The sequence below is a fragment of the Crinia signifera genome, chromosome 2, assembly GCF_055691185.1.
Source record: "Crinia signifera chromosome 2, ASM5569118v1, whole genome shotgun sequence".
Taxonomy (NCBI): domain Eukaryota; kingdom Metazoa; phylum Chordata; class Amphibia; order Anura; family Myobatrachidae; genus Crinia; species Crinia signifera.
The window spans coordinates 356976152-357000618 of record NC_139218.1 but is presented as its reverse complement, the minus strand read 5'-3'; the positions used below and the strand labels follow the sequence as shown (position 1 = coordinate 357000618).

General features: G+C 44.4%; 1 protein-coding gene across 1 annotated transcript; it reads right to left on the bottom strand.

Annotated features, from left to right (window-relative positions):
* Positions 1-935: 935 nt before the first annotated feature.
* Positions 936-19220, bottom strand: HSPH1 (heat shock protein family H (Hsp110) member 1). Its single transcript, XM_083169839.1, has 18 exons — positions 18930-19220; positions 15153-15210; positions 14517-14657; positions 14296-14418; positions 14083-14182; positions 13175-13308; positions 12840-13084; positions 12528-12756; positions 11389-11495; positions 9122-9255; positions 7046-7254; positions 6697-6819; positions 5534-5671; positions 4222-4347; positions 4013-4120; positions 2711-2830; positions 2077-2238; positions 936-1796 (listed from the first exon to the last, which is right to left on the bottom strand). Exons 1-18 carry the CDS (start codon positions 19034-19036, stop codon positions 1614-1616), a joined length of 2547 nt encoding a protein of 848 aa, XP_083025965.1. The 5' UTR covers positions 19037-19220; the 3' UTR covers positions 936-1613.
* Between the last annotated feature and the right edge of the window lie 5247 nt (positions 19221-24467).

Sequence of the window (24467 nt, the reverse complement as noted above, 5' to 3'; positions counted from 1 at the left end):
TTTTAATTAGATTGGATTTATATGCTATTCTTAGGGTCAGTTATGTGGAAAAGGGCAGGAATTGCTTCTGTTTGTACACATTTTATGATTGGCAGCCACCAGCACTGGTTTTGCTTATAAATAATTAACCATTAATCATTTTAGTTGGTCCTGGACTACCAACCCAGGGCACCCCTGAATGTGTCCCGAGGCACCCCGGGGAGCCACGGCGCACAGTTTGGGAACCACTGGGCTAGACTACTAATATTACACAACCGCAGCTCTATTATAGATATGGTGACTTCTAGATTGTTTTTTTTTTTTTTTTTTTTTACCATGGATTGGCTTGAGACCACTTTAATTATAGAATCTCTAACACCTGCATTATTTAGTTGCTGGGATAAACACATACTATCCACCACACTGAAAGTCCATTGCTGCTTTTTTAGAAAAAAGTTACTTCTGATAGTGATTGGATGCTCGGAATCCTATTTCGCTCTGATCTTTTCATTCCAATGTCCCCTACTGCATTTTATTCTCCATATAGGTCTCATCTTACTGTCCTCTCCACTTATTATCCTTGGCACTGATCATCTACATGGATTAATCAACAACTTGTGGATTTAAATTAGGCACTAATGCTGCTTCTTGTTTACTCCATTCTTTTTATGTATTTGTTATGTTTTTGTGATATAATTGGAATATTCTCAACAAATACTTTCTTTTCTATTCATCTTGCGCAACAATGGGCAGCACATAGCCAATGAGAAGGATGCAGCATACACTGAAAGCCAGCATCACATAGCCAATGAGAAGGATGCAGCATACACTGAAAGCCAGCATCACATAGCCAATGAGAAGGATGCAGCATACACTGAAAGCCAGCATCACATAGCCAATGAGATGAGATTACAACAAAAAGACAGGACGTTAAATAAGTGGCGGACAATTTAAAGTGGAGAACTTTTTTTTGTTTATAAAAGTCCTTTGAAGGCTCCACGACAGTGACAATACGATGACGCACAAATCTTTCACTTTGCAGCATTTTCTAAATTAACAAAAAAAAGAAAACCCAACGCATTTATGTGAACTGCTCTCTGTGCCAACATTTACGTAACTATCTTCTAGCTTCTCACATTCAACTCCTAAGAATAGTGTGAAATAAAAAGAGTTTCCAGTAATGAGCTGAGAAGCCATGTTACACATTTGCTAGATCCATATGGCATGGAGGAACAGAGAAATGAAAGTTCCTTTCAAGTTCTTGCAGCACCACCTGTAAAAAAACCACATGAATGCAGTTGTCTCAGTGCAGTGACAGAAGCCCAATACAAAGTCCACAATTCCACAGGAATTTCTTTTAGTCTTCCCCAAGTTAACAAGGCAAGTGTTATCTACTGTGCCATATAGTGTACGGTGGAAAAAAAAAAGACAACAATTAAAAAGAACAAACAAAACTAAAATTCTAAACCGGTCTTAATAAATAGTCCTATTACAATAGTATTTGGTCAAGTCTTGCAAAAATTGGATAAAAAGAAAAAAAAATCTTAATTTACAAGTTGCACATGTAAATAAAATCCAGGAACAGATTCCAGTGAGTCCCTGTAACAGGAAAATACAGTAGCAATCAGGCCTCTTTAGTCAAAGTCCATGTTATTCGGATGACAGTCTCCATTTTGCTGAGGAGGGGTAGTTTTATTCTTTTCAACCTTGCCGTCTTCATTATTATGGTTCACGCCGTTTACGGGTTTATCAGATTTGGGTGACTCCACCTTTGGCTTCGGCTGTGTGACTATACGGTGGCAGCTACTTTCCAATGCCTAAATAGAGAATAAAGAACAGGATGGGTGATTTTGTTCTCCCTCAGCCAGACACATTTAAATGAGAATAAGTAATGTGCTGAAAATGAAGCATTAAGATCCACACACAGACACCCCACCACAAGAGACATTCGTCAGGAGTAGGACTCCATGACAATCATGCACGGGAATATAAAACAAACCGGAGATTAGGAAAAGCAGAGCCTAGAAGGGCTGCTCAGCCCCCCCATTACTGCGGAGGAGCAGAAGCGGTTCATGGCTGTAATAGGACAGTACTCACATCACGCTGTGCTTTGATCTCATGTACATATACTGCTGGGTTCTGATCCAGCCGCTGCTTTGCTTGAGCATTGATTGAGTTATTCATCCACTCCATGGTTTCCCGGACACATTTCTCCACCTTCTTCATGTTATCCATGCTGATATGTTGATAGGTTTCACTCTGACATAGAACAGTTTAAGAATAATTAAGTGCAAATGCTTTCATGTAGACTAAACAAAGCCCCCCCCCCACACCCACACACACACAGACGTACAGTATACGGTCACTAGACAGACAAGCATTGGGTCGACAGTCAAAAGGTCGACATGGGGGTTTCACCTTTTTTTTGAGCGGACATGTGCCGACAGGCTGTATTTCATGACCTACCATCCACCAGCGCATGGTGGAAGATAATAGTGTGCCAAAAGCAGCGAACCATGCAAAGGGATGCACTTCACCATTTCAGTATCCATGTTGACTGTCGAAATTCCAGACAGAACAAAAAAGTTGAAAAACATTTTGACTGTTGACCTAACACCATTTCGATGTTGTGGTGTCAACCTAATGCTTGTCGGCCAAATCGATGTCTAGCCAATCATCGATACCCAACTATACTTTGAATCAGACTCCATATAATAGATCTGGCAGGTACCTGGCTGTTGTACTCTTCTACAATTTTAGCATAGTGCTGCAGCCTCTGGCCAAGTGCCTCAAACATTTTTGGACGCTCTGCCGCCTCTCTGTAACGTTCATGGACAGGAGTTCCCAGTTTCTAGGAGGAAAATAATAAGAAACTTAATTATCCAACCACAGTACAGGTGAGGCCGATATAAAGTTTGTTGACGACGCAAGTTACTGTTAGATCAATGGGGCCCAAATTATGAGGAGGGATAACATAGATTAATCTTAAAGTGTAAAAGGAAATCTGTCTTTGCTGATTTTTTACTCCGGATGGCAGTAAAATGATTATATCCGTGTCATTTCCAGACACTGACCGACTAGATGTAGATCAGCTAGCTTATAAGTAACTATATTTTTGCTACTACAGCCTTCCTTAAAAGACTGGACCCAGTTCCTGACAATGTCCTGCTTGTGACCCTTGATGCTGGCAGGTTGTACACAATATTCCCCTTGAATTGGAGATGGAGGCTTTTAGAATGCCCAACAAGTGACAGATGAAACAATTGAACTTGCTTGAGAAAAAGCTGCTGCATTATAGTACTTAAAATACAGATACAGACTCCTCTGCAATTAAGTGTCACAGCAAACTGATCTAGAAAATCATTTCACAGCTCAGATGTTTTATTAATGATCCCATACAGATTGTCAGATGGTGGTGGCTGGAACAAGCTATTACTTCAAAGAGTTTATGTCTGCTGCGGTACCACGTGGCTTGAATGTAGAAGACTACAACCATGGTTGCCCCACCTGCTTGTTCATAGATGTATACTACCAGTGCCAACCAGCTGTGATATATTATAGGCTTGTGGCTAGCATGTTACCATAAACTCTCATTGAAATACTTTCGGTGTTACATTGTTACAATTTCTACTCTGGCGTTACTCCTCACAGATATGTGACTATTATTGGTTATGATGAATTGCATTCTGGGGGTCATATCATATTCTGCTTTAGAACCTCCAAAATAACACTCAACTAGCACCAAAAGGTAGTATATATGTGTAGCACTGTGTTTGGCAAGTGCTTAATAATAATAATAATAATAATAATATACTGTAATGTTATTATCTTGTGACACACTTTCGATCAGGGTGGGTATTCTGTACAGATTACAATCTTGCATCTACTAGTTTACACACACACACACTTTTTTCGGAACACGGCAATAGTTTTACACATTAATTATAAATTGGACACACAGAGCTCGAGACAATGGTAAGACTTCCAGCAAAACTTTAATCACTTATCCCCAGTGGTGGAAAGATGCCTGTACCTTCAGCTCTCCCAGCTTATCTACATACACCTGCCGTCGCTCATCCTCCCCATCCTCATATAGCCAGTTCTCAGTCTCCGTTAGCAACGCTGAAAGTCGACTGAGGTCCTGTGTACAAGAACAAAAGATATGTAAGATGTTCAATTAGGACAGAACCAACACTTAGTGCAAGCTGCAGAGCCCTCACTGGGAGCAGAACGTGAGCTCACCTCTTCACAGATAAATTTGCTGTAGGGTCCCGAGAGCTTCTCTCTGTACTCATACACATATTCCTCTACAGCATTCTTGGCGTCATTTCTCTCCTTCTCCAGTTTGTCCTGGAGAATCATTTTTCCCTGCAAATTGAACAGCAAGTTTTACAAACTTTACATATAGATGAAAAGTTTTTACTAAACACATAAAAATGTATATAGCCGTAATGTAGATAACGTCTCAAAGCAGTTTTATTATGGCTTCTTTATCAGGACATATCCTGATGAAGAAGCCATAAAAAAAAAAAAAAAAAAGTATTGACTTGATAGACCACATTACTCCTGAACAGAAAGTGAAATCAAAATTATCCATTTCAAACCTGCTGGATAGCGAGGGAGCTGTGGATCCAGAGATTCGAGGTAGTAGCAGTTAGGAACTAAGTGGCAGATTTATTAACCTCGGTGAAGTGATAGTGTCTGGTTTTTATCACTGTCCAATCAGCTCCTAACTGAAGTTACAGGCTTGGTTTGAAAAACGACAAGTAGGAGCTGATTGGCCGGTGATAAAAAAACAGTCTCTTTATCACTTCACCAAGCTTAATAAATCTACCCCTAAGGGCGGTATTCAATCCCAGACGCCATTTCCTCCTGGGGAAATAGCAGCCATCGCCTAGTCAATGCTGCCGTTAAAGACAGCATTAAGGCAGATTCTGACAAAACATCCGATTTTAAAATAAGTTGCATCTGTTTCGTCGGATCCGGCCGTTTTTGGATGATTTGCAAACTTTCCAAACAAAAGCGGCTCTGATTCCCGACAGTCGGAATCCAGGATTGGAATACCCCCTAAACCGGCAATTTGAGGTTCTATTAACTAGTCATTCATAATTAGCTGCAGATTGATCCCAGCTAAATAGGCGAACGGGTAAACTTGCTATGCAGCACGAAATAAAGCTGCCGCATCTTTATTGGGTTCTGCAGCTAGATGTAAACTTTATAGTATTAAAACTTTTGACCTTAGTAGTCCACCAGTTTTAACCTATCTAAAGTATTGCATCTGCCACACACACATTGAAATAAGACAGCCAATGTGAGCTCATTTCCTGTGCACAGTGCACTTTACAGCAGCCTTAAAGTTAAGAATCAGATTGTTGGAAATCAGCATTTTACAGTAATTATCTGTTATTCGTTATGCCAAATGTTTGGAGTTTAAGCTCTACCTACATTATTGATGATCCATGTGGATAAACATCTTCTGCCTCTATTCCCTATAGGTCTTGCGTCTCACTCACCACTTGACTATAAGAAACCGCGCTTTCAGCCTCCCACTCACCTCATTCTCAATGTACATATTGAGCAGATCTTTCCCTAGCTGCCAAACAAAGCTGCTCTCAATGGGCACTTCAATATTCTTCACTTTGATCTTGGGCTTCTTGGCTTCAGGCGGTTTGTCACTTTTCTTTTCAGATCCCTAAATAGGGTAAAAGATCAATTTGAGATCTTTCACAGATGATCAAAAGCTCACAGCAAAATGGTTATTTGCAGGCAAAACAATCTACAAAATGTGAGCGTATGATAAAATCTTATAGGAACACAAAGCCATTAACTGGAGCTTTCAGCCGGTACTGTGTGTTGGACTACAATTTCAAGCATGCCCTCCCAGTACAAACATCCAAAGTTAAGCAACAGTGTAGATGAGGACATAAAAGCATTTCAATGAAGCAACGTATATAAAAAAAGGGACAATCAAAGCCACTAGCCAAAGCTTATATTTAGGTAATCTGCACCAATGGTAAGCTTTGCTATTAACAGCAAGGTCTTCATCCTCCCCCCGAGGCACACGCAGGGACATTTGTCTTATGCAAAACAGATAAAAGTTATGATAGAAGATTTTGTTAATAAAAGTTTAGTTTAGACAGTCCTCACTGACCCCATGTTCTGGCCATGCTGATGTGAGATTTGGGTATTCCTGAAAGGAATGTCAGGTACGATCAATTTTTTTTTTTTTTTTTTTTTTTTTTACAATGCCCAATGTAACACTGGCTAATGGATACCAAGGCTCAGTATAGCAACACTGTACATCAGTAAGCAGCACTCAGTAAGGAGTTGGATGTCAGATTACAGACCTGGCAGCACGGATGGTGTAATGGTTAGCGTTAATGCTAAACAGCACTGAGGCCATGGGTTCGATTCCCACCATGGCCCTAACTGTACAGAGTTTGTATATTCTCCCCGTGCTTGCGTGGGTTTCCTCCGGGTACTCCGGATTCCTCCCACATTCCAAAAATATACTGGTACGTTAATTGTCTCACACAAAAAAAAACCCTAGAAAATCTGTGTGAGCATTTGCATGTGGTAGGGAATATAGACTCTACACTCCACTGGGGCAGGGACTGATGTGAATGTTCAAATATTCTCTGCAAAGCGCTGCAGACTATGTGTGCGCTATATAAATAACTGGTAATAAATAACACAGAAAGAACAGGAAGCACTCACTCTCTCAGTTTCGGTTGTTTTGAGTTCCTCACTGGTGGGCTCGGGTGGAGGAGGAGAATGCTGCCCATCAGTTTGTACCTGGGGCTGTGATCCAGCATCATGGCTTTCTTGCTGGACAGGCCTCTGAAAGAAAAACCCAGGCACAAACAGATGCATTATATGGGCTGGTCTGACAAATAGCCAATACCACAAACTGCTGAGGAGTAAGAGGTCTGTGACATCATTTTATACACCTCGCATATACCAACACAATTTCCTATACATTGACTAAAAATGACAAGATTGTACCAATAGAATCAGCTTACTGTATATCCTGACCTAAATAATTCACTACAGTCAGTTTACTTACATCATGCTCTATAGGTTCTGGAGCTCCTTCATTTCTCATCTCCACCCCACTTTCCAGAGACTGATCATTGTTTTCTTCCACCTCCATCTTCTCTACCACAGAGGCCGTGGAGACACTGAAGATCCCATGCGTATTGACGCGGACCTTCACTTTCACCTTAGATTTCTCTCCATCTTTAGATGCAGAAATGTTCTGAACAACAAATTGGCCTATTAAAAAACAAAACAAAAGGGTGTTTAGCCTAATAACTAGATACAGTACTTTTCTTCACAGGGTCATGTGAGAGCAGTCCAGCTGCCATGTTTTTTCTACAGCGTCTTATTTTAAGAATGAAAAAAAAAAAAAATATTATACCTAAATATACACACACACTGATTTAGCATTTTCAATTTAAATCAAGTTATAAATTAATTGGCGATGTTAACGTATACCGAGGTTCGCAGAATTTAAATATGCCATTAACAAGTAAGACAATTGCTGTAATAAAATAAAGCTACACAGCGTTATTACTAGGCAGAAGCTATAAAAGCAGTGTTCTCCTCAGTGCTGTTTTTTCGGGCGCTCCGCCCGACAAGGTGCACCATGCTGCCCAGGCAGATTGGTGCGCTTGACCGGGCAGAGTGGACAAGCCAGGAGACAGGTCCGCAGTGTTACTAAGATGTGCTCAGCACCTGTCTCCAGAGCGTCAGCATCAGCCTGCTTGTTCCTCCACGCTCTCCATTCCTTAAGGTGGGCGGTCCCCATGCGCAGTAACACTTCGAGTGACAGGGTCAGTGAGTGCGCCTTCTCATTAAGTGCGTTTCACGCTGTGCTGAGGTGACTCAGGGTAAGATTTATTAAGCTTGGTGAAGTGATAAAGTGTCTGATTTTACCCCCTGCCAATTAGCTCCTACCTGTCATTTTTCAAACCAAGCCTGTAACTTCAGTTAGGAGCTGACTGGCCGGTGATAAAAACCAGACACTTTATCACTTCACCGAGCTTAATAAATCTGCCCCTGAGATCGATCTGCTTGCACGGAGAGGACGCCGCTTTAACCCCACAGCAGAAGCATCCTGGGTGCTGACAGCTATCCCCGCCGGATGGAGCTGCAAATCACCGCCTAACAGTGTTCCTGTATGTAGCGCCAAAGCACTAGCCCCGCTGTTGCCCTCACAGACCACAGCGCTAAGTCTGCACGGCTGTGCAGACTTCTACTGCAGAGAGACCTCCATACTGCCAATCCAGCTACAAGATATGATACGTACCTGCACAATACACTGTGTACACCTGCCTGTTATATACTACTATATTGCATACCAGCACGTAATCCCTTGTCTAACAACACCACAAGCACCGCTATATATTCTGCCAACACGTGGCCATTTCCAAACGTGTGCTGGCTCAGTCACGATCCTATCAGCGCTCGTGGTCCTGCAGCTAAGGAGCGGCAGTGGTGGCTCCTGATTGGCTTGCGAGACTGCACAAGCTTTAAATAGCCCCTGACCTGCCGGTTGGGTTGTCCACCACACTGCCTGGCTCCCTCTCTTACCGCGGCTCCATTTCTCAGGCACGATGTCTCCCATCTCACCTAGCCAGGGCTACCTCCATCTGGCGCCATGTCTCCCATCTCACCTGGCCAGAGCTCCTTCTCCCTGGTGCAGTGTGTCCCATCTCACTTGGCCGAGACTCCCTCCCTCCGTCACGGTGAGGGGGTAATCTCCCATGGCAAAGAGCCTGCAACCCCTGGTATCATGCATGTAGTTGAAAGCACTTATGTGGCATAATGTGTAATGGGCATTATGGCATGTAATGAGTGTGTGACGTGTAGTAGACATTACAGTGTAAAATTTGAGGATTTTTTTTTTACTGAAATGAGTGCCAATAGGCGGTGCTAAACATGCCCCTCTGACAGTGCAGTGCCCCACTTTTTTATTGCATAGACCCCCACCCGGCTACTTCTTGATGCCACCCAGCTGGAAACATTTTCTGGGGCGAACACTGAAAAGGTAACTTGTGTACAAGGAGGGATCATGGCAATAGACACTGTAGTAATATGCACCCCTAAATCTGTGCCACTGCAATGAAGGACACCTTACCAATTTTAGGTTCTGGATACGGGATGGTAGCAGGATCAGAATAAAAGGCTTCCAGCTGAAATGGGTTTTTCCGGTAGAAGGTGAGGACTTTAGAGAATGGAGCTGCGTGGTTTCTGTTGAAGACTTCATGGATCCTAGACAAGGAGCAGGTTAAAATATTTTACTTAATATTAAAATGCAAAGTATCACTAGTGTGAGCCTGTGGGCCGAATAGAATAGCTTGCACTTTGCTGGAGCCGGCATGATTCTGGAGTCATTAGATATAAAGCGTCAATTACTTTAAAGGGCAAATTCAGTTTGGTCGTTAAACTAATTGCTGCACTTTAAATCTAATGACTATTACAGGTGTCAAAAAAGGGATTTATGGCTTAACTGTAAAATCTTTTACTACAAGTCCATAGGTCACACATTCTTTAAACCGTAGGGTACAGGGTGATGAGCTGAGCAGCCTCGGATACCTCTGCCCATTCCCAGCCTCTGGACATCAGTTAGGATGACAAGCCCAAGTGTGAACACACAAGGTAGGAAACAAGCGAGTGAACAGCATGGCAACACAACCCCACATGCCAGGTGTGTCAGTCTTCCGTTGACTTGAGGAAATTGGCAAAAATCCCTGCTTGCTTCTCTTTCATGGGGAGAGAGACTTTAAACCATAAGATGCCCCAAAGCTTGCTCCCTAAGGGATGAGACACTTCAGAGCTGCACTAAGGACCCATTGCCCAAATGCAACATCCACAGAGGCAAAGATTGCCTGACCCCTGGAGCGCCACCACAGCTCCTGGGTGTTACAGAAGCTCTGGCAGAGATCACTGACCCTTTCATTAGCGCTCCAGCCACTGGTGCTGGGTGACGGGAGCAGTGGCTCAGACGGCATCCGGACAAGGGATCTAAAGCAAAAAGATAGAACACCATTAGGTCGACAAGCAAAAAGGTCGACATGGGGTTTTCACAATTTTTTGAGCCGACAGGCGGTATTTCATTCCCCACCATCCACTAGGGCGTGGAGGGAGAATAAAATAGTGTGCCGAGTGTAGCGAGGCACTGTGCCCGAAGCATTGCGAGCGCTGTGAGGGGATGCGGTGCACCTCAAACTGTGTCCATGTCGACAAATCGGGTAAAAAAAAAAAAATGAAAATCCCATGTCGACCTAATGGTGTTCTATCTTTTTGCTTTAGATCCCTTGTCCCAGTTCCGCTCAGACTAAGATAAAGTGAAAGAAAAATAGAAAAATAAAGGAAGTGTGTTTGTGAGAGGGTGGAGAGGGGGGGCACACGCAAACCAACACAACCGAGGCATAGGAGGGGAAGGAGCCAGAAAGTTTGGTGCCCGGCTTATCTCGCTACCCTACATCCCATGGTCTAAAGCAGGCATATCCAAACTGTGGCCCTCCAGCTGTTGTGAAACCACATCCCAGCATGCCTTGCCAAAATTTTAGCATGCCCTAATACACTGGTTCCCAAACTGTGTGCCTAGGCACCCTGGGGTGACTCAGGACACTTGCAGAGGTGCCTTGGGTTGATGGACCAGGATCAATTCATATTATTTATGGTCAATGTACCAGGCAAAACTAGTTCTTGTGGCTGCCAATCATAATATATGTGGACAAATAGAAGCAAATCCTGTCCCTCACCAGATAACTGTCACATATAAACACAATGCACTTAATTGAATATATTTTTTCTGAATTGCTCAATAAGAAGCATTTGGCCTAGGGGTGCCTTGAAAATATTTTGATGCTCTAGGGCGCCGTGATTCAAAAAAGTTTGGGAACCCCTGCCCTAATAACAAAACTGTTGCAAGGCATGATGGGACTTGTAGTTTCACAACAGCTGGAGGGCCATAGTTTGGACATGCATGGTCTAAAGCATGCGTCCCTAATGGAATGTAGAAAGCTTATTTAGAAGTAATGCTTGATAGCTATTCCCTGTGTCTGGGACACAGTTGAGGGGGACCAATGATACAATTCACATCGGTAGTCCTGGCCATGGAGACACAGATCACAATAACCTACCCTGCACTTGCTGTTGGATCTCACCGATGAGGGAGCCCTAAGTTAGTCAGCAATGTTGTACTATTATGGGCAGAACATAGAAATCGGTTACAGTTTGCACCGCCTAGCCGGTCCTGTGGCTATAGTTGTCCATTAAACCTTAAACACTTTGGCAATACAGTTCTACAATGAAACAACATTGCTTCACATTAAACTAATGGAGGTTGCAGATTTTAGCATTAAATATAATTACAGCATCATGTTTATAAGGACCTACCCTTCAGCCTCATCAGCCTCTGTGCTCCATCTCAGTGAGATAGGGTAAGGGACCACGTCTGTGACTGAAAACTCTCGCACTTTGAAGGCCGGTGATAGAATGGCGCACTGCACAGAAAAGACACAACGTAAAACTCTCCTACATAATTATCAGAATTGCGGTTAGGACAATAATGAAACACTCAGTATATCTTCTGGGCTGCCAGGGACTAGTTTCCTCTTTGAAAGCGACCAAAAGACAGCTATAACACAGGCCACAACTCAAAGAGTGTGTGTATGTGTAGGTGTGCGTGCTCATAAACCTCATGCAAATGTTAAACGTACAGCATCACTACAGTTTGATGCAAAAACGGCTCTGACAGAATACGCCGTTCATGATAAATTCTGAACAATACATAGTCGGCAGAAGTGCGTGATATTATATGAGAGAGTTTCAAATGTAGTCACCTTTAACAATGACTTATTTGCCCAACAGTATGTATATATATATATATATATATATATATATATATATATATATATATATATATATATATATATATATATATATATATATATATATATATATATATATATATATATATATATATAAATAATAATTTTAGTTTAGCATGAATAGCTTTTACTGTTACAGGTAATTGGATATAAATGAATCCATTTATAGGAGACGTATGTAGTGTTCCCGCTAGGCTGTTTTAGCGGGGCGCTGCACTCTGCCCGATTTTTAAAGGGCAAAATGCACCCTGCCCCTCTGGCAGTGCCCCGCTAAAACAGCCTGCCTCCTACTCCTATGGTGGTACCGGGGCCGCAGTAGATAGCGGTGCCCGGCGCTTCCCCGGCAGTGAAGAGCCTTCGGGGCGGCCGGGCTCGCCCCTTTTCATCACGGCACGGCCCGGGCACGCCCCTTTTCATCACGGCCCGGGCACGCCCCTTTTGTGACGTCGGCGGGCCCGGTCCGCCCCCTTGACGCTGCCCCGTGCAGCGGCGCCCTGCCCGCCCCTGTTCCTAGAAAGAACACTAGTATGTATATATGTATCCAATAAAGTGTAGTCCTCCTGCATGCTCTGCTTAGTGATGCATCAAACCTGACACCCTCAGCAGGAGGATGAATGCAGTTCCTTATGAAGTCAATGCAGATACCTGGAGAGCACAGCCCCTCGCAACTGCTTCATCGGCATTTAAAGTGGTGCTGACATCTTTCCCAAAGAACTTGGCAATCCTTTCCTTCACAGCCGGGATACGAGTAGCTCCCCCAACAACCTCCACAGAACTGATGTCTTCTGCTCGAAGCTGAATCTGCTCCATTAATGAGCGCAATGGGGCATCGATTCTTTGTAGAAGGTCAGCACAAAGCGTTTCAAACTGTGACCTGTAAGAGACCACATCAGATAACGTGGACATGCTCCAGGCTCATTACAGAAACACTGTGTTTGGCTAAGACATAGCGCTCACCTGTTCATACGTCCCGACACATCTAGATCATTCATGAAGCACTCAATATTCAGAGGGATATCGGTGCTGTTGCTGCTCATTAGTTTTTTCAGCTTCTCACACTCCTGGTACAGACGAAGAAGAGCTCGGATTTTGGACGTTACATCCAGTTTGTATTTGGTCTTAAACTCTCCACAAAAGTATTCAACCAATTTCTCATCAAAGTTCCTTCCTCCCAAATATGGGTCAAAGGCCGTTCCTAAAACCTACAGAAGAGTATTTGGATTAATTTCTAGATTAGACCATAATTTTAGACACAGGTATACATTGATGCTCAGGAGTTGCAATGGTTGTACCTTTAATTTGCCTTTGTTGAAGGCACATGCGGAGATTTGAAAAGACGAGTGTCCCATGTCAACGAAAACCACTATCTTGGGTTTCTCTTCTGGAGCTGGGAGGTCTTGCTTATAAATCCCATAGTTCAATGCAACTTAAAATAAAAATAATTAGAGGTTATTAAATAAAAATCACTGGCTTTATGAAAGTTGCAGTTTAATGTGCAATAAAACTTTGAATAGAATAACAAAAGAATAAGAAGTACAATGCTGGTGTCACACCTCTGGCTTATACACCATACATTCTCAGACAGTCCTCAAGGCATCCGAATAATCCAAGGGTTTTTTGAATCCATGTTTGGCCCGTAGCGATAGAATCAGAACTACAGTCAATTTGCTTTAACCATTTGTACTGAGACATTGATATACTTGGACTGTCGGTGTGCCTTAAGAACCACATTTGAGAACCATCTTTGTACAAGCATGAATATAAAAGGGTCAATATCATTATAAGAATAAATCTCAATAGGAGCACATATTATTTAAAATTAGGGTTACCCTATCTCCCTTAGGTGCTAGGGTTGAAGAAAGAGGGACCTTAACCTTCTCATATCTAGTGCCAAGCTAAATACTCTGGGATCGGAGCAGTTGCCATGGATACCCCATAGAGGATTAGTGCCAGTAGGGAGAAGGCAAGTAACCCAGGGGCACTTTAAATTGTAGTAAATATATAAAACATATGGATATCCAGACCCATTAATATTTGGATGTCTAGCAATGTCTGAGGGGAGCAGACCTCAAAGGGGATCACTTAGCAAACACCCCAAAATATTTTCTACCAGTTACCACCTGCAACTAATTTAGTCTACACAGAGAAAAAAATAAAAAATAAAAGGATGTGCACCCGTATTCATAACGCGTCAGTTTACCTGCAGTCATATCATTCATCAATTTCAGACAGTTCAACCCAACTATCTGAGCTGCATCCAGCAATGATCTCCTGTTTGCATCGGTGAAGAATGAGGGAACCTGCCAAACACATACCAGCCTAAGTACAATACATGACCAATGTCTTACATAGTACATCTTACATGCAACACGTAGGGCCAAATGCATGTGTGACAATGACAGACATCACTTACCGATATGACGCAGTCAGTCACCGGCTTCTTCAGGTTATACTCAGCAGTCTCCTTTAGTTTAGTCAAGAGCATGGCTGTTATCTGTTCTACACTAAACACGTGTCCTTCTTCCATGTACATCACCTGCACGTAATATACATAGAGTTTGGTAAGAATTCACGATAGAAATTTAAATTCTGAAAAGCAATAAATAAGAACACCTACAGATGATAAATCCATACCTTAACACCAACTCCGCCATTGTTGGTTGGAACCAGCTCATAGGCCAAATTATTCCTCTCCTTCTGAACAAAAGGATCACTAAACGATCGACCATGAAGCGTCTTGAAGTTGTATACGGTGTTGGTAGCGTTTGTTATTAGCTGTAGAAAGGCAAAAATTAGTTGAGGAAAAACAAAAAGGGAACGAGTTCCACTCAATTATTGTTTTTTGTAATGTACTTGGGTGGGAATCAACTGTCTTGTGGGAGCCCAAGTGAAATTTAACTATCCCACCTCCCAACATGTGCACACCCATTAGTACCAGGTTTAGCCATGGTACTAGGTGGCTAAAATAGTCTGAAGGCAGTTTGAGCACCCTAACCAGCACCCCCGAGCGGCCACACATGAAAACTGGGAGCTGAGGTGTGTGTGTGTGTGTGTGTGTGTGTGTGTGTGTGTGTGTGTGTGCACAAATGGAGCAACAACTGAATTGTGCCACCAGCCACCATCAAATTTCATCTATGGTGGTGTGTGGGGGGGGGGGGGGGGGGGGGGGGGGGGGGGGGGAATGAATTTTCCACTAGAAGACTGTAAAAAGAAATGCACACTTAGTCAGGAAATAATTTACCGTGTAGCAGGAGTTTGCATGAAGCGTACCTGATTCTTGGCTGCAACGCCGATTGTTCTGTTCTTTGTGCCAAAAGAAACCACAGCCCTAATTAGAACAATCAGACATGAAAGGAAAATAAAATAAACGGACGACAATAATAAAAAATAAACTATGTACAACATATCTGAAAACTACTAAGTCGTTTCTGAACGATATTGTGACCAATATCGCCCAGTGTGTATGGGCCTTTATTCACATCACAGACAGACTACTCGGATTAAAGATATGCAGCATGTCTATTTTCTGCATGCAAATGCAGCTATACCAGCATACGAAAGGCTATGTTCTGATGTTAGCCAGGAAACCACTAACCTAGCCTTTCCTCTGCAGATACAGCTGTACCCAGAATATATGGAATGCATACCATTGTAATCAGCAGAGTCTGCTCATGCAAGATGCATTTTTTTCGGAGGGAAAATATGCCCCAAAATACACACAGTATTAGTAAACGCACTACAGACTAGGCACGACTACAAATGCTATTAAATATGACTGGAGGGCACATCTGTTTATCACAATCCACATTTTTAATGCAGATGTTATTTTACACGTAAATTCGCAAAGTTATAATTAATGTTTTTACACAAATTTACTAACAATCTCTTGTCAAGAGACAGATTCCAATTAAGAGCCCATCCTGCTGATTAACTGGAAGCAGTTTTTACGGTACTCTTTACTTAGCACGGCGCCCATCGCATGCACTAAAAAAACGGGTGCGATGCGACCGACGCGATGCCCGCGATTTCCCATAGGGAACAATGTTAAATGTCCAATGGACGCGATTTTCCTGTTCAATGCCTCAATGGACCCGATTTTTCCATAGGAAACAATGTTAAATGGGCCACAGAGGCCAAATAGGCACCCTGAAGTGTGAAATGGGCCCCGCAATTGTTAACGCCACCCCACGATCAACGTGAACCCGAAGCGTGGCGAGCGCAGCGAGCCAGCGAGGGGCGGCGGTACGCGTCCTCCGACCTTTTCATACCCCCACTATCCACGTCGGCGTGGAGTTGAGAATAGAATAGCGTGGCGAGCGCAGCGAGCACCGAGCCCGAAGCGTGGCGAGCGCAGCGTGACCCGCGAGGGGACGCGGATACCTTCACAGGTAAACGCGTCCCTTCGCGGGCTTCACAGGTATCCGCGTCCGCTCGCCACGCTTCGGGCTCGGTGGCTCGCCACACTATTCTATTCTCAACTCCACGCCGACGCCCGCGATTTTTTTACCCCCGATGACCACGCTCAGAATCGTAAGTAAAGAGTACCGTTTTTACACTGCAGGCTGGGGCCAGGTTAACTATGCTAGCCAGATCTGCCAGCGCTTGCAGATGACAATATCACCAAGCAAAGCTGATCAACTTCTGTTCTGTCAGATAGCATGGGTCGCACCTTTACACTGCAACCTACTAAGGTTGGTCCCAGGTTTGAATCTTGTCGCAACCCGGTACACCCTTTCACACCGTCAGGGCCCATGTTGCCCCAACAATATCCCAGCTCTGGAGCTTGGTGTGAAAGGCATCTTAAGGCCCCCTTATACTAGTGCGATTTGGCCCGATTTCACCCAATTCCAACAGATCAGGCAGAGAAATTGGGACAAATCGCATGTTGACACCCGCATGGTCCTTTGCCCATTGGGTCGGAGGTTGGACATGCTGCACATAAGATAAACTGTATGTGCAGCTGTCAGCGATGCATAGCATCCGATTTCCCTTGAACTCCTCCTGTAGCTCCTAGGGAGTCCTTTTACATGCGATAAATCGGACTAATGTATGGGGCCTTTAGTCTTCAACCCCAGTCCTAACCTTTCACATTTTGCAGACCACCTAGCAGGAGCACAGGTGTATGACTAACTGTCCCATGTAAAAGATCCACAAGTGACCTGAAAAATATAAACTACAGTATTTGGGGTTCTAGCAAGCGGTTTTGAGAACCACTACCATAACTGTATAGAAGAACAGGATCGGTGCACCTTACTCTACCTTCCTGCCCTAACCGGACTCTCCACCTGGACTATATATTGCACATGTGTCACCAAGCACACACCTAGGAGCTTAAAGCTCCGTAAGAGTATAAGAAATGCATAGTTATTTGCAGTATTAACAGGTCACATCTCAGAAATGTGTAAAGCAAACCACAGCATGTACAATCACAGATGAAGTACTGCTCACATAATTATCCCACTTACACACAAATAACAGCCAGGTAAGAGTTAAGCTTCAGATCATTTCACTGTAACTAAAAATAAACTACTGAAAATAACATTATTCAACAGCAATCAATACTATGGCTCTGACAATATAGTCACTGGGCAGCTCACAAACCAGATACACAATCTGTGGAATGGGATCATTCGTCAGACTGCATTTAGGTCTACAGTCATTAGGTCGACCCCACTAGGTCGACTGGCAGGAAGGTCGACCAGACTTAAGGTCGACATGGGCCAAGGTCGACTTGACTTAAGGTCGAATTTGCATAAAGGTCGACATGAGGAAGGTCGACTGGTCATAAGGTCGACATGGGATTTTAACTGTTTTTTGATCCGAATGTCGACACAGTCGACATGGACACAGTTGGCAATGAGAATTGGACCCTCGCATCGCTCGCTTCGCTCGCAATGCTTCGGGCACGGTGCCTCGCTGCGCTCGGCACACTATTTTATTCTCCCACCACGCCCTAGTGGATGGTAGGGCATGAAATACCGCCTGTCGGCACATGTCGGCTCAAAAAACAGTGAAAAACCCACGTCGACCTTATGACCAGTCGACCTTCCTCATGTCGACCTTTATGCAATTTCGACCTTAAGTCATGTCGACCTTGGCCCATGTCGACCTTAAGTCAGGTCGACCTTCCTTCCAGTCGACCTAGTGGGGTCGACCTAATAACTGTAGACCTAAATGCAGTCTGACGAATGACCGCATCCCCAATCGGTACAGTAGTAAAAAATACATCAGAGAAAACAGACCTGTGCTATCTATGGCTTATATTTTACAATCATTAACATTTATCATAAGTGATCAACACACATACAGTTTCCAGGTAACATCAGTAGGCCATTACTGCAAGGAACATTAACCAACCATAAACACATTGCTGAGCATTTACTGTAGGAGGGACATGTCGCAGAGGGATTCTAGAAGATTCCAGATACTTCATTTTACATTACATTGATGGGAGTCTTGACGTCAGAAGATAAGGACCACACACTTACGGTGTATTGTGGAAAATATTTCACACCACAAGTCAGGCAGCATGTCCCAACAATATATTACATGCTTCAGGCAGTAACATTGTACATGTCAGAAAGTATGTTCTTGCATTATCACACATCAGTATGTTACTATACTAACTCACACCAGGCAGCAACATATACACATCAAGCAGTATCAAAGTATAATATTGTACGCCAGGCAGTATCCCGCATGTGAATCAGAAGGTTACTGCAAACATCATGTATCAGGCGGAAAGTTACTATAATATTACACACAAGGCCGCATTATACACACCAAGCAGCATCAAATACTATAATATTACACACCAGACAGTAACAGCATAAGGGGTAAATTAAAGGGTTTAAAAATGAAGTGATGTTGCCCATAGCAACCAATAAGATTATTATTTATTTTTAGAATCTTTAGTAAAAGTACCCCTACATACAAGTCAGTGTGTTGCTGTAATATCAGAAGTGTAATGTATATAACCACTGCAGCCAGGTAACATTTCACGGGCAGGAGGTGATGTATGACACGGAACACTACATTGCTACTTACGGAGTGCATCGGTCACTAAATTCATTGGCGATGGTCTCAATACCACCGGCTCTGGCGATAGCGACATGACAGTTCTGGAACCCGAGGTCGAACCCGACCACCGACATCGTGATGGCGAGCGGTGAGAGCGCTGATGTACTGATATCCCGGTGCTGGGAGCCCGTCTGACGGCGAGAGGGGGCGGATCCGCTTCATATAACTCCTGTGGAAGATTCCAGAAGATGCTGAAGCTTCTCCAAGCCGGCTCCACGTGCCGCTTCCGCTTCCGCGTTCTAGAGTCTTCTCGAGAGCTCGCTCAGGGCCGGCCAATGGGAGAGCGGCATAGGGTCGTGACGCAGCCGGTCTCCAGGGCAACGAGAATGCTGCGGTTACTAGGACACGGTGGTACCTGGGCAGCAGGGAGCTGTTTATCTGTGCAATGTATGAGCAAACGGTGGCACTGCAGCTGTGCAGCTGGTGTGGAACTAAATGTCTCCCAACATGAGCCATTCCTGCAGGGACACAGTGCTCTGCTCCTGGACTTAACTTACCACATGTGATTACAATCATACATTAAAAGGGAAGTCCAGGAACAGAGAATTTTGTCACTCCTGGAATGTGTCATGTTGGGAGATATGGAACCTCAAGACACATTATACCATCAGTTTCCACAACACTTGGGTAAATTGGAGAGCCACAGTTTACTCAAGCCAGGTCCTATTTAATAAAAGGCTAATGCTGCTCCTCACCTCTATGGGGTGTATTCAAGTGGCAACTAGATGGCGCCGTCGCCGAACAGAAAAATTCAAGTGTTGCGCCATTTTGTGCTGATATTATGGTTATGTTCTGTTATTTTGCCAGGCTGGTAACCAGTTTGTTATAAAGGAACAAAAATTATATACTGGGATATTCAATCTACTACTGTTCTGCTGGACACCGCTGTGATGCCCACTTCACACGTAACAGATAGGTATAGTAGCCCAGCATTGCATGTTTCCATGTGTACCTCTGCAAGTGACCTAGCATAGATAGAAGCAATTCAATTCCACTGTTAAGCCCCCATACACACTAGGTGACCCATGGCACCACTGATATCATTAACGATATCGTTGGTGCTGTGGGTGGACAATATAGTGCATACACATTGAATGATATTCTTCTGTTATGTCACCGGGACCCAGCTGAACATGCAGGTCATGGGCTACATGGAGGACCAGAGTCTCTGAAAGCATTAGAGACCCAGCGCCCTCCGAAGATGGTCGCCACAAGAAAGGGGACAACCGTTGTCGGTGCAGGCGTACTTCTAGCGCAGGGGTGTCAAACACAAGGCCCGCGAGCCAAATCCGGCCCGCCAGACCTCTTCATGTGGCCCGCGCAGCCGCCGCCAGCCTTCACCTTTTATTCTTGATTTTTTTTTTAAACAAGAAAGCCGCCTCTTCAGCGCATGCGTGGCAGCCTACAAGCCAGAGAACGTCTGCCCTCTAGCGCAGTGCCGCCGGTCGTCAACCCCTCCTCCGCTCCCACCTGCTGTATAGGAGCCAGAGAGAGGAAAGAGCAGGTCCGTCGTGGTGAATGGTGCTGCTGTTGCTGTGCGCTCCAGGTCACTTACTGCTGAGTGTGCACTGCACAGTGACCGGGAGCACGCTGCCCCCCACTCCTGGATAGATAGTGCGAGGAGCGCTACTCACAGAAGGGAGGGGGAAATGCGCCTGTGTGAGAGCGCAGCTGTGTCCTTAGTGGTGGAGCAGCTCAGACTGGAGTGGACGCATCAGAGCGTGTAAGTGTCAAACTCTCTGCCTATGTGTGTGTGTGTGTGCACTGGCACATTGCAGCCCATCATTAATTGCTGTGTCCCATGATAATAAGCAGGACATATGCCCTAAGACTGAGTGCTGCCCCCCTGTGCAGGCAGCGTGTGCCCTAATGCACTGCAGTTCACAGCAATAGCAGGAGGGAAATGCTACTGCTGTGTATACAATAATTGAATGCAGTGACAATAATTTATGATAATAAAGAGTGGACACATAGTCCTACAGATACAACCGGCCCTATGAGGGTGACCAAACTGCTGATGAGGCCCCCGATGAATTTGAGTTTGACACCCCTGTTCTAGCGTGTCTTCTCAATGGCAGCAAAACATTATAATAGCAAAGCTATTATAATGGTGGATGGTGCCCAGGGAGGGTTACATGTAGGCAGGGGGATGGTGCCCAGGGAGGGTTACTTGTAGGCAGGGGGATGGTGCCCGGGGAGGGTTACATGTAGGCAGGAGGATGGTGCCCAGGGAGGGTTACTTGTAGGCAGAAGGATGGTGCGTCACGCAGCCGGCGGACCCTCCTGCACTGGAGATTCTGAAGGGCGATCCACTGAACAGCATACATGGTGATGGAGCATTTATTTGTATATGTGTGTGTATATATATATATATATATATATATATATATATATATATATATAGCGATCCAAATGACAGGCACATCTACAGCGCCGACGCTAGCTGTTACTCACTGGGTGCCTTCACTGACAGCAATTACAGCAGAGCAGGGGGGAAGCGCGGCACTCGCAGCTCAAGAAGTACACTGTACACCAAAGGTATTAGCTACTAATACCTTTGGTGTACAGCACGGGTGTCAAACTCAAGGCCCGCGGGCCGAATCCGGCCCGCCGGACCTCTTCAAGTGGCCCCCTGCCTCCGCCCACCCCCCCCCTCGCCGCTGCCCATCCGCCCCCGCTGCCCGCCCCCCCGCGCCTCTCCGTCCTTGCACACAGAATGTTCAGTGTCTGACAGGAAGCACAGCTCTGCGACTTCCTGGTGACGTGCAGAGCTGCTCTTCCTGTCAGACGCTGAACATTCTGTGCGCAGGTAAAGGCAGCAGTAACTGTGGGGTGGGTGGGCAAGCACATATTAACCCCTGGCAACGGACATTAACACCCCCTGGCAACGAGCAAGAACCCATGAAAACGGACATTAACCCCTGGGCAACGAGCTGAAACCCCTGTCAACGGACATTAACCCCTTGGCAACGAGCTGGAACCCCTGGTAATGGACATTAACCCCATGGCAATTAGCAAGAACCCCTGGCAACAGACATTAACCCCCCCTTGGCAACGAGCAAGAACCCCTGAAAATGTACATTAACCCCTTGGCAACGAGCTGGAATCCCTGGCAACAGACATTAACCCCTGGCAGCCACCACCAGCAAAAAGACAAATCATGCAGGAGACAGTTTGAAGAGCAGCTCTCCCTCTCCCTGTCCTGGTTGGACACAGGTAGGCAGCCTACTACTCACCATGATACTTGTAGTAGTACACATTCGGAAAGGGGACGTGGTAACGCCCTTTTTGCCCATGGCCACTCCCATTTGTTCATGGCCACGCCCCCTTTCTGAATGTGTACCGGCCCTTTGCGGGTGACCAATGTGCTGATGCGGCCCCCGATGAATTTGAGTTTGACACCCCTGGTGTACAGTGTACTTCTTGAGCTGCTAGTGCCGCGCTTCCCCCCCCTGCTCTGCTATATATATATATATATATATATATATCCCGTCCCGAAACATGTCGGCTTCTCAATTAAAGTTTTTTCTCTTGCAAAGAGAAGTCTTCAGAGTGCCGCTCATTTGAGGAATCTATATATATATATAAATATATATATATATATATATATATATATATATATAGAGAAAGCAGGAATTAGAGAGCGCTTGAGCCACCAGCTCAGACTTCCACCAATGGCAGTTAAATACAGTGCAATACAATTAGTAATCGTAAAACCAGAGTGTATTTTATAAAAAAATAAATTTTCTCAAGTATCACATCTGGAGATGGTATTTCTTTTGGAAACGTATAATCAACAACCCAACGCGTTTCGTCTTTACAAAGACTTCATCAGGGGTTTAACAATATTCATAATTATAACGCTTGTACCGGCGTGTAATTTCTTCAGTACTCCATAAGTCATAATATTCCCCTCATTGGGGTATCAAAGGAAACGCAAGCAATGGAGCGTAATTTCTTCCAAAAAAAGGGAGGGCTGGAATAACTTTCCCCTCAAAAGTGGAATACTTTTTGTATCAGAATGTCCCTGTGTAGGGCTTAAGAGTACAAAGTGTCAATCACCTTCTTCAACCAATCAATTAGGGCACGGACAAATGTTTAACTGATACATTGGTCCAATTTAAAACGGCTGTCCAATATAGTTTATCCAGTCCAACCAAGCGATTTTACATGTCTACTGATCCGCTGGTTTAAATGAATATGAGACAGTGTGGAGTGGAGAATCAATCACAGTTCAAATTCTGATCCGTGTGGAGCATATAGGGACAGAACGGTCCTTGTGGTCCCCCCGGATTCCATGAATGTAACCTCTTTATCTACGCTCTCACAATTTAAAATAAATACCCAACAAATTAAATACTTAGGGATAAATATACCCAGTAAACTATCCCAGTTATACAAGAAAAACTTTGACCCTATAATCACGGGGATTTTAAGACAGCTGGAGATGTGGAAATCCCTTCCATTGTCACTAATGGGGAGGGCGGCTGTTTTGCAGTCTATCATATTTCCAAAGCTATCCTATTGCATGCAGATGATCCCCATTAGACTGTCCAATTCTGACATAAAGAGGGTGACGTCAGCTTTTTTCAAATTCCTATGGGCAGAGAAGAAGCCTTAAATCTCTAGAGATAAACTGTTTTTCAGGAAGGCGGAGGGGGGCCTGGGGGTGCCTCATTTGGCGGCCTTCACCCAATCGGTGTTTATGAGGTACATAATTGATTGGATGAGGGGTACAGATCAATACACTCACAAGATACTAGATTCGGAGATGTTCCCTCTGTCAACGGCAGCATTGCTGCATGTTACAAGGTCATCCTTACCACCTTTGGCAATGCAGAATATAATGTTTGCAGACACATATCTGGTCTGGCGGGCTATCAATAAAAGGTTAGGCCGTAGAAGCGAGGTATCAAAATACGCTACTTTTTGGGGTAACCCCAGTTTTCTCCCGGGATCACTCAACTCCACATACCTACTGTGGGCTAACAAAGGAATCTCAGCTATCCGGGACGTGTTTGACCCTGGGGGACAGTTAATGACCTTCCAAGACTTGGTCGCTAAGTAGTCCATTGACAATAAAGACTTTTTTATGTACTTACAGATTAGGCACTACATACAGACCATGCCCCCCCCCCTATGGAAGCAGAAGGGGCCCAGGATCCCTTACATACCATCTTTGTATTAAGTTCAACTGGCCCATACCGACTTAAGTACTTATACCCGAGGTTATTGCCATCGGACCCTGAAACTAAATGGGAAGGGGTAGCGACTAAATGGAAATCTGATATACCCACGGTGACTTCTCAGGAAATTTTGACTAAACACCTAGAAAAGTCTATGAAAATCTTACAATCAGCTATGCTGCAGGAGGTACATTTAAAAACTCTGCACAGAGCCTATTTGTCCCAGGCACAGCGCAAGCATTTTGTTCCGGGGGAATTGGGCCTCTGTCTGAAATGCAGAGGCTCACAGTCTACCTTCTTCCACAGTATGTGGGAGTGC

Excerpts from the sequence above, each read along its gene's own strand:
- HSPH1 (XM_083169839.1), bottom strand. The coding sequence starts at position 19,036 with ATGTCGGTGGTCGGGTTCGACCTCGGGTTCCAGAACTGTCATGTCGCT. Across the intron at positions 14,183-14,295 it reads TGACTGACTGCGTCATATCG|GTTCCCTCATTCTTCACCGA; the intron begins GTAAGTGATGTC and ends TGTGTTTGGCAG. Across the intron at positions 6,820-7,045 it reads CAGAACCTATAGAGCATGAT|AGGCCTGTCCAGCAAGAAAG; the intron begins GTAAGTAAACTG and ends TTTTTCTTTCAG.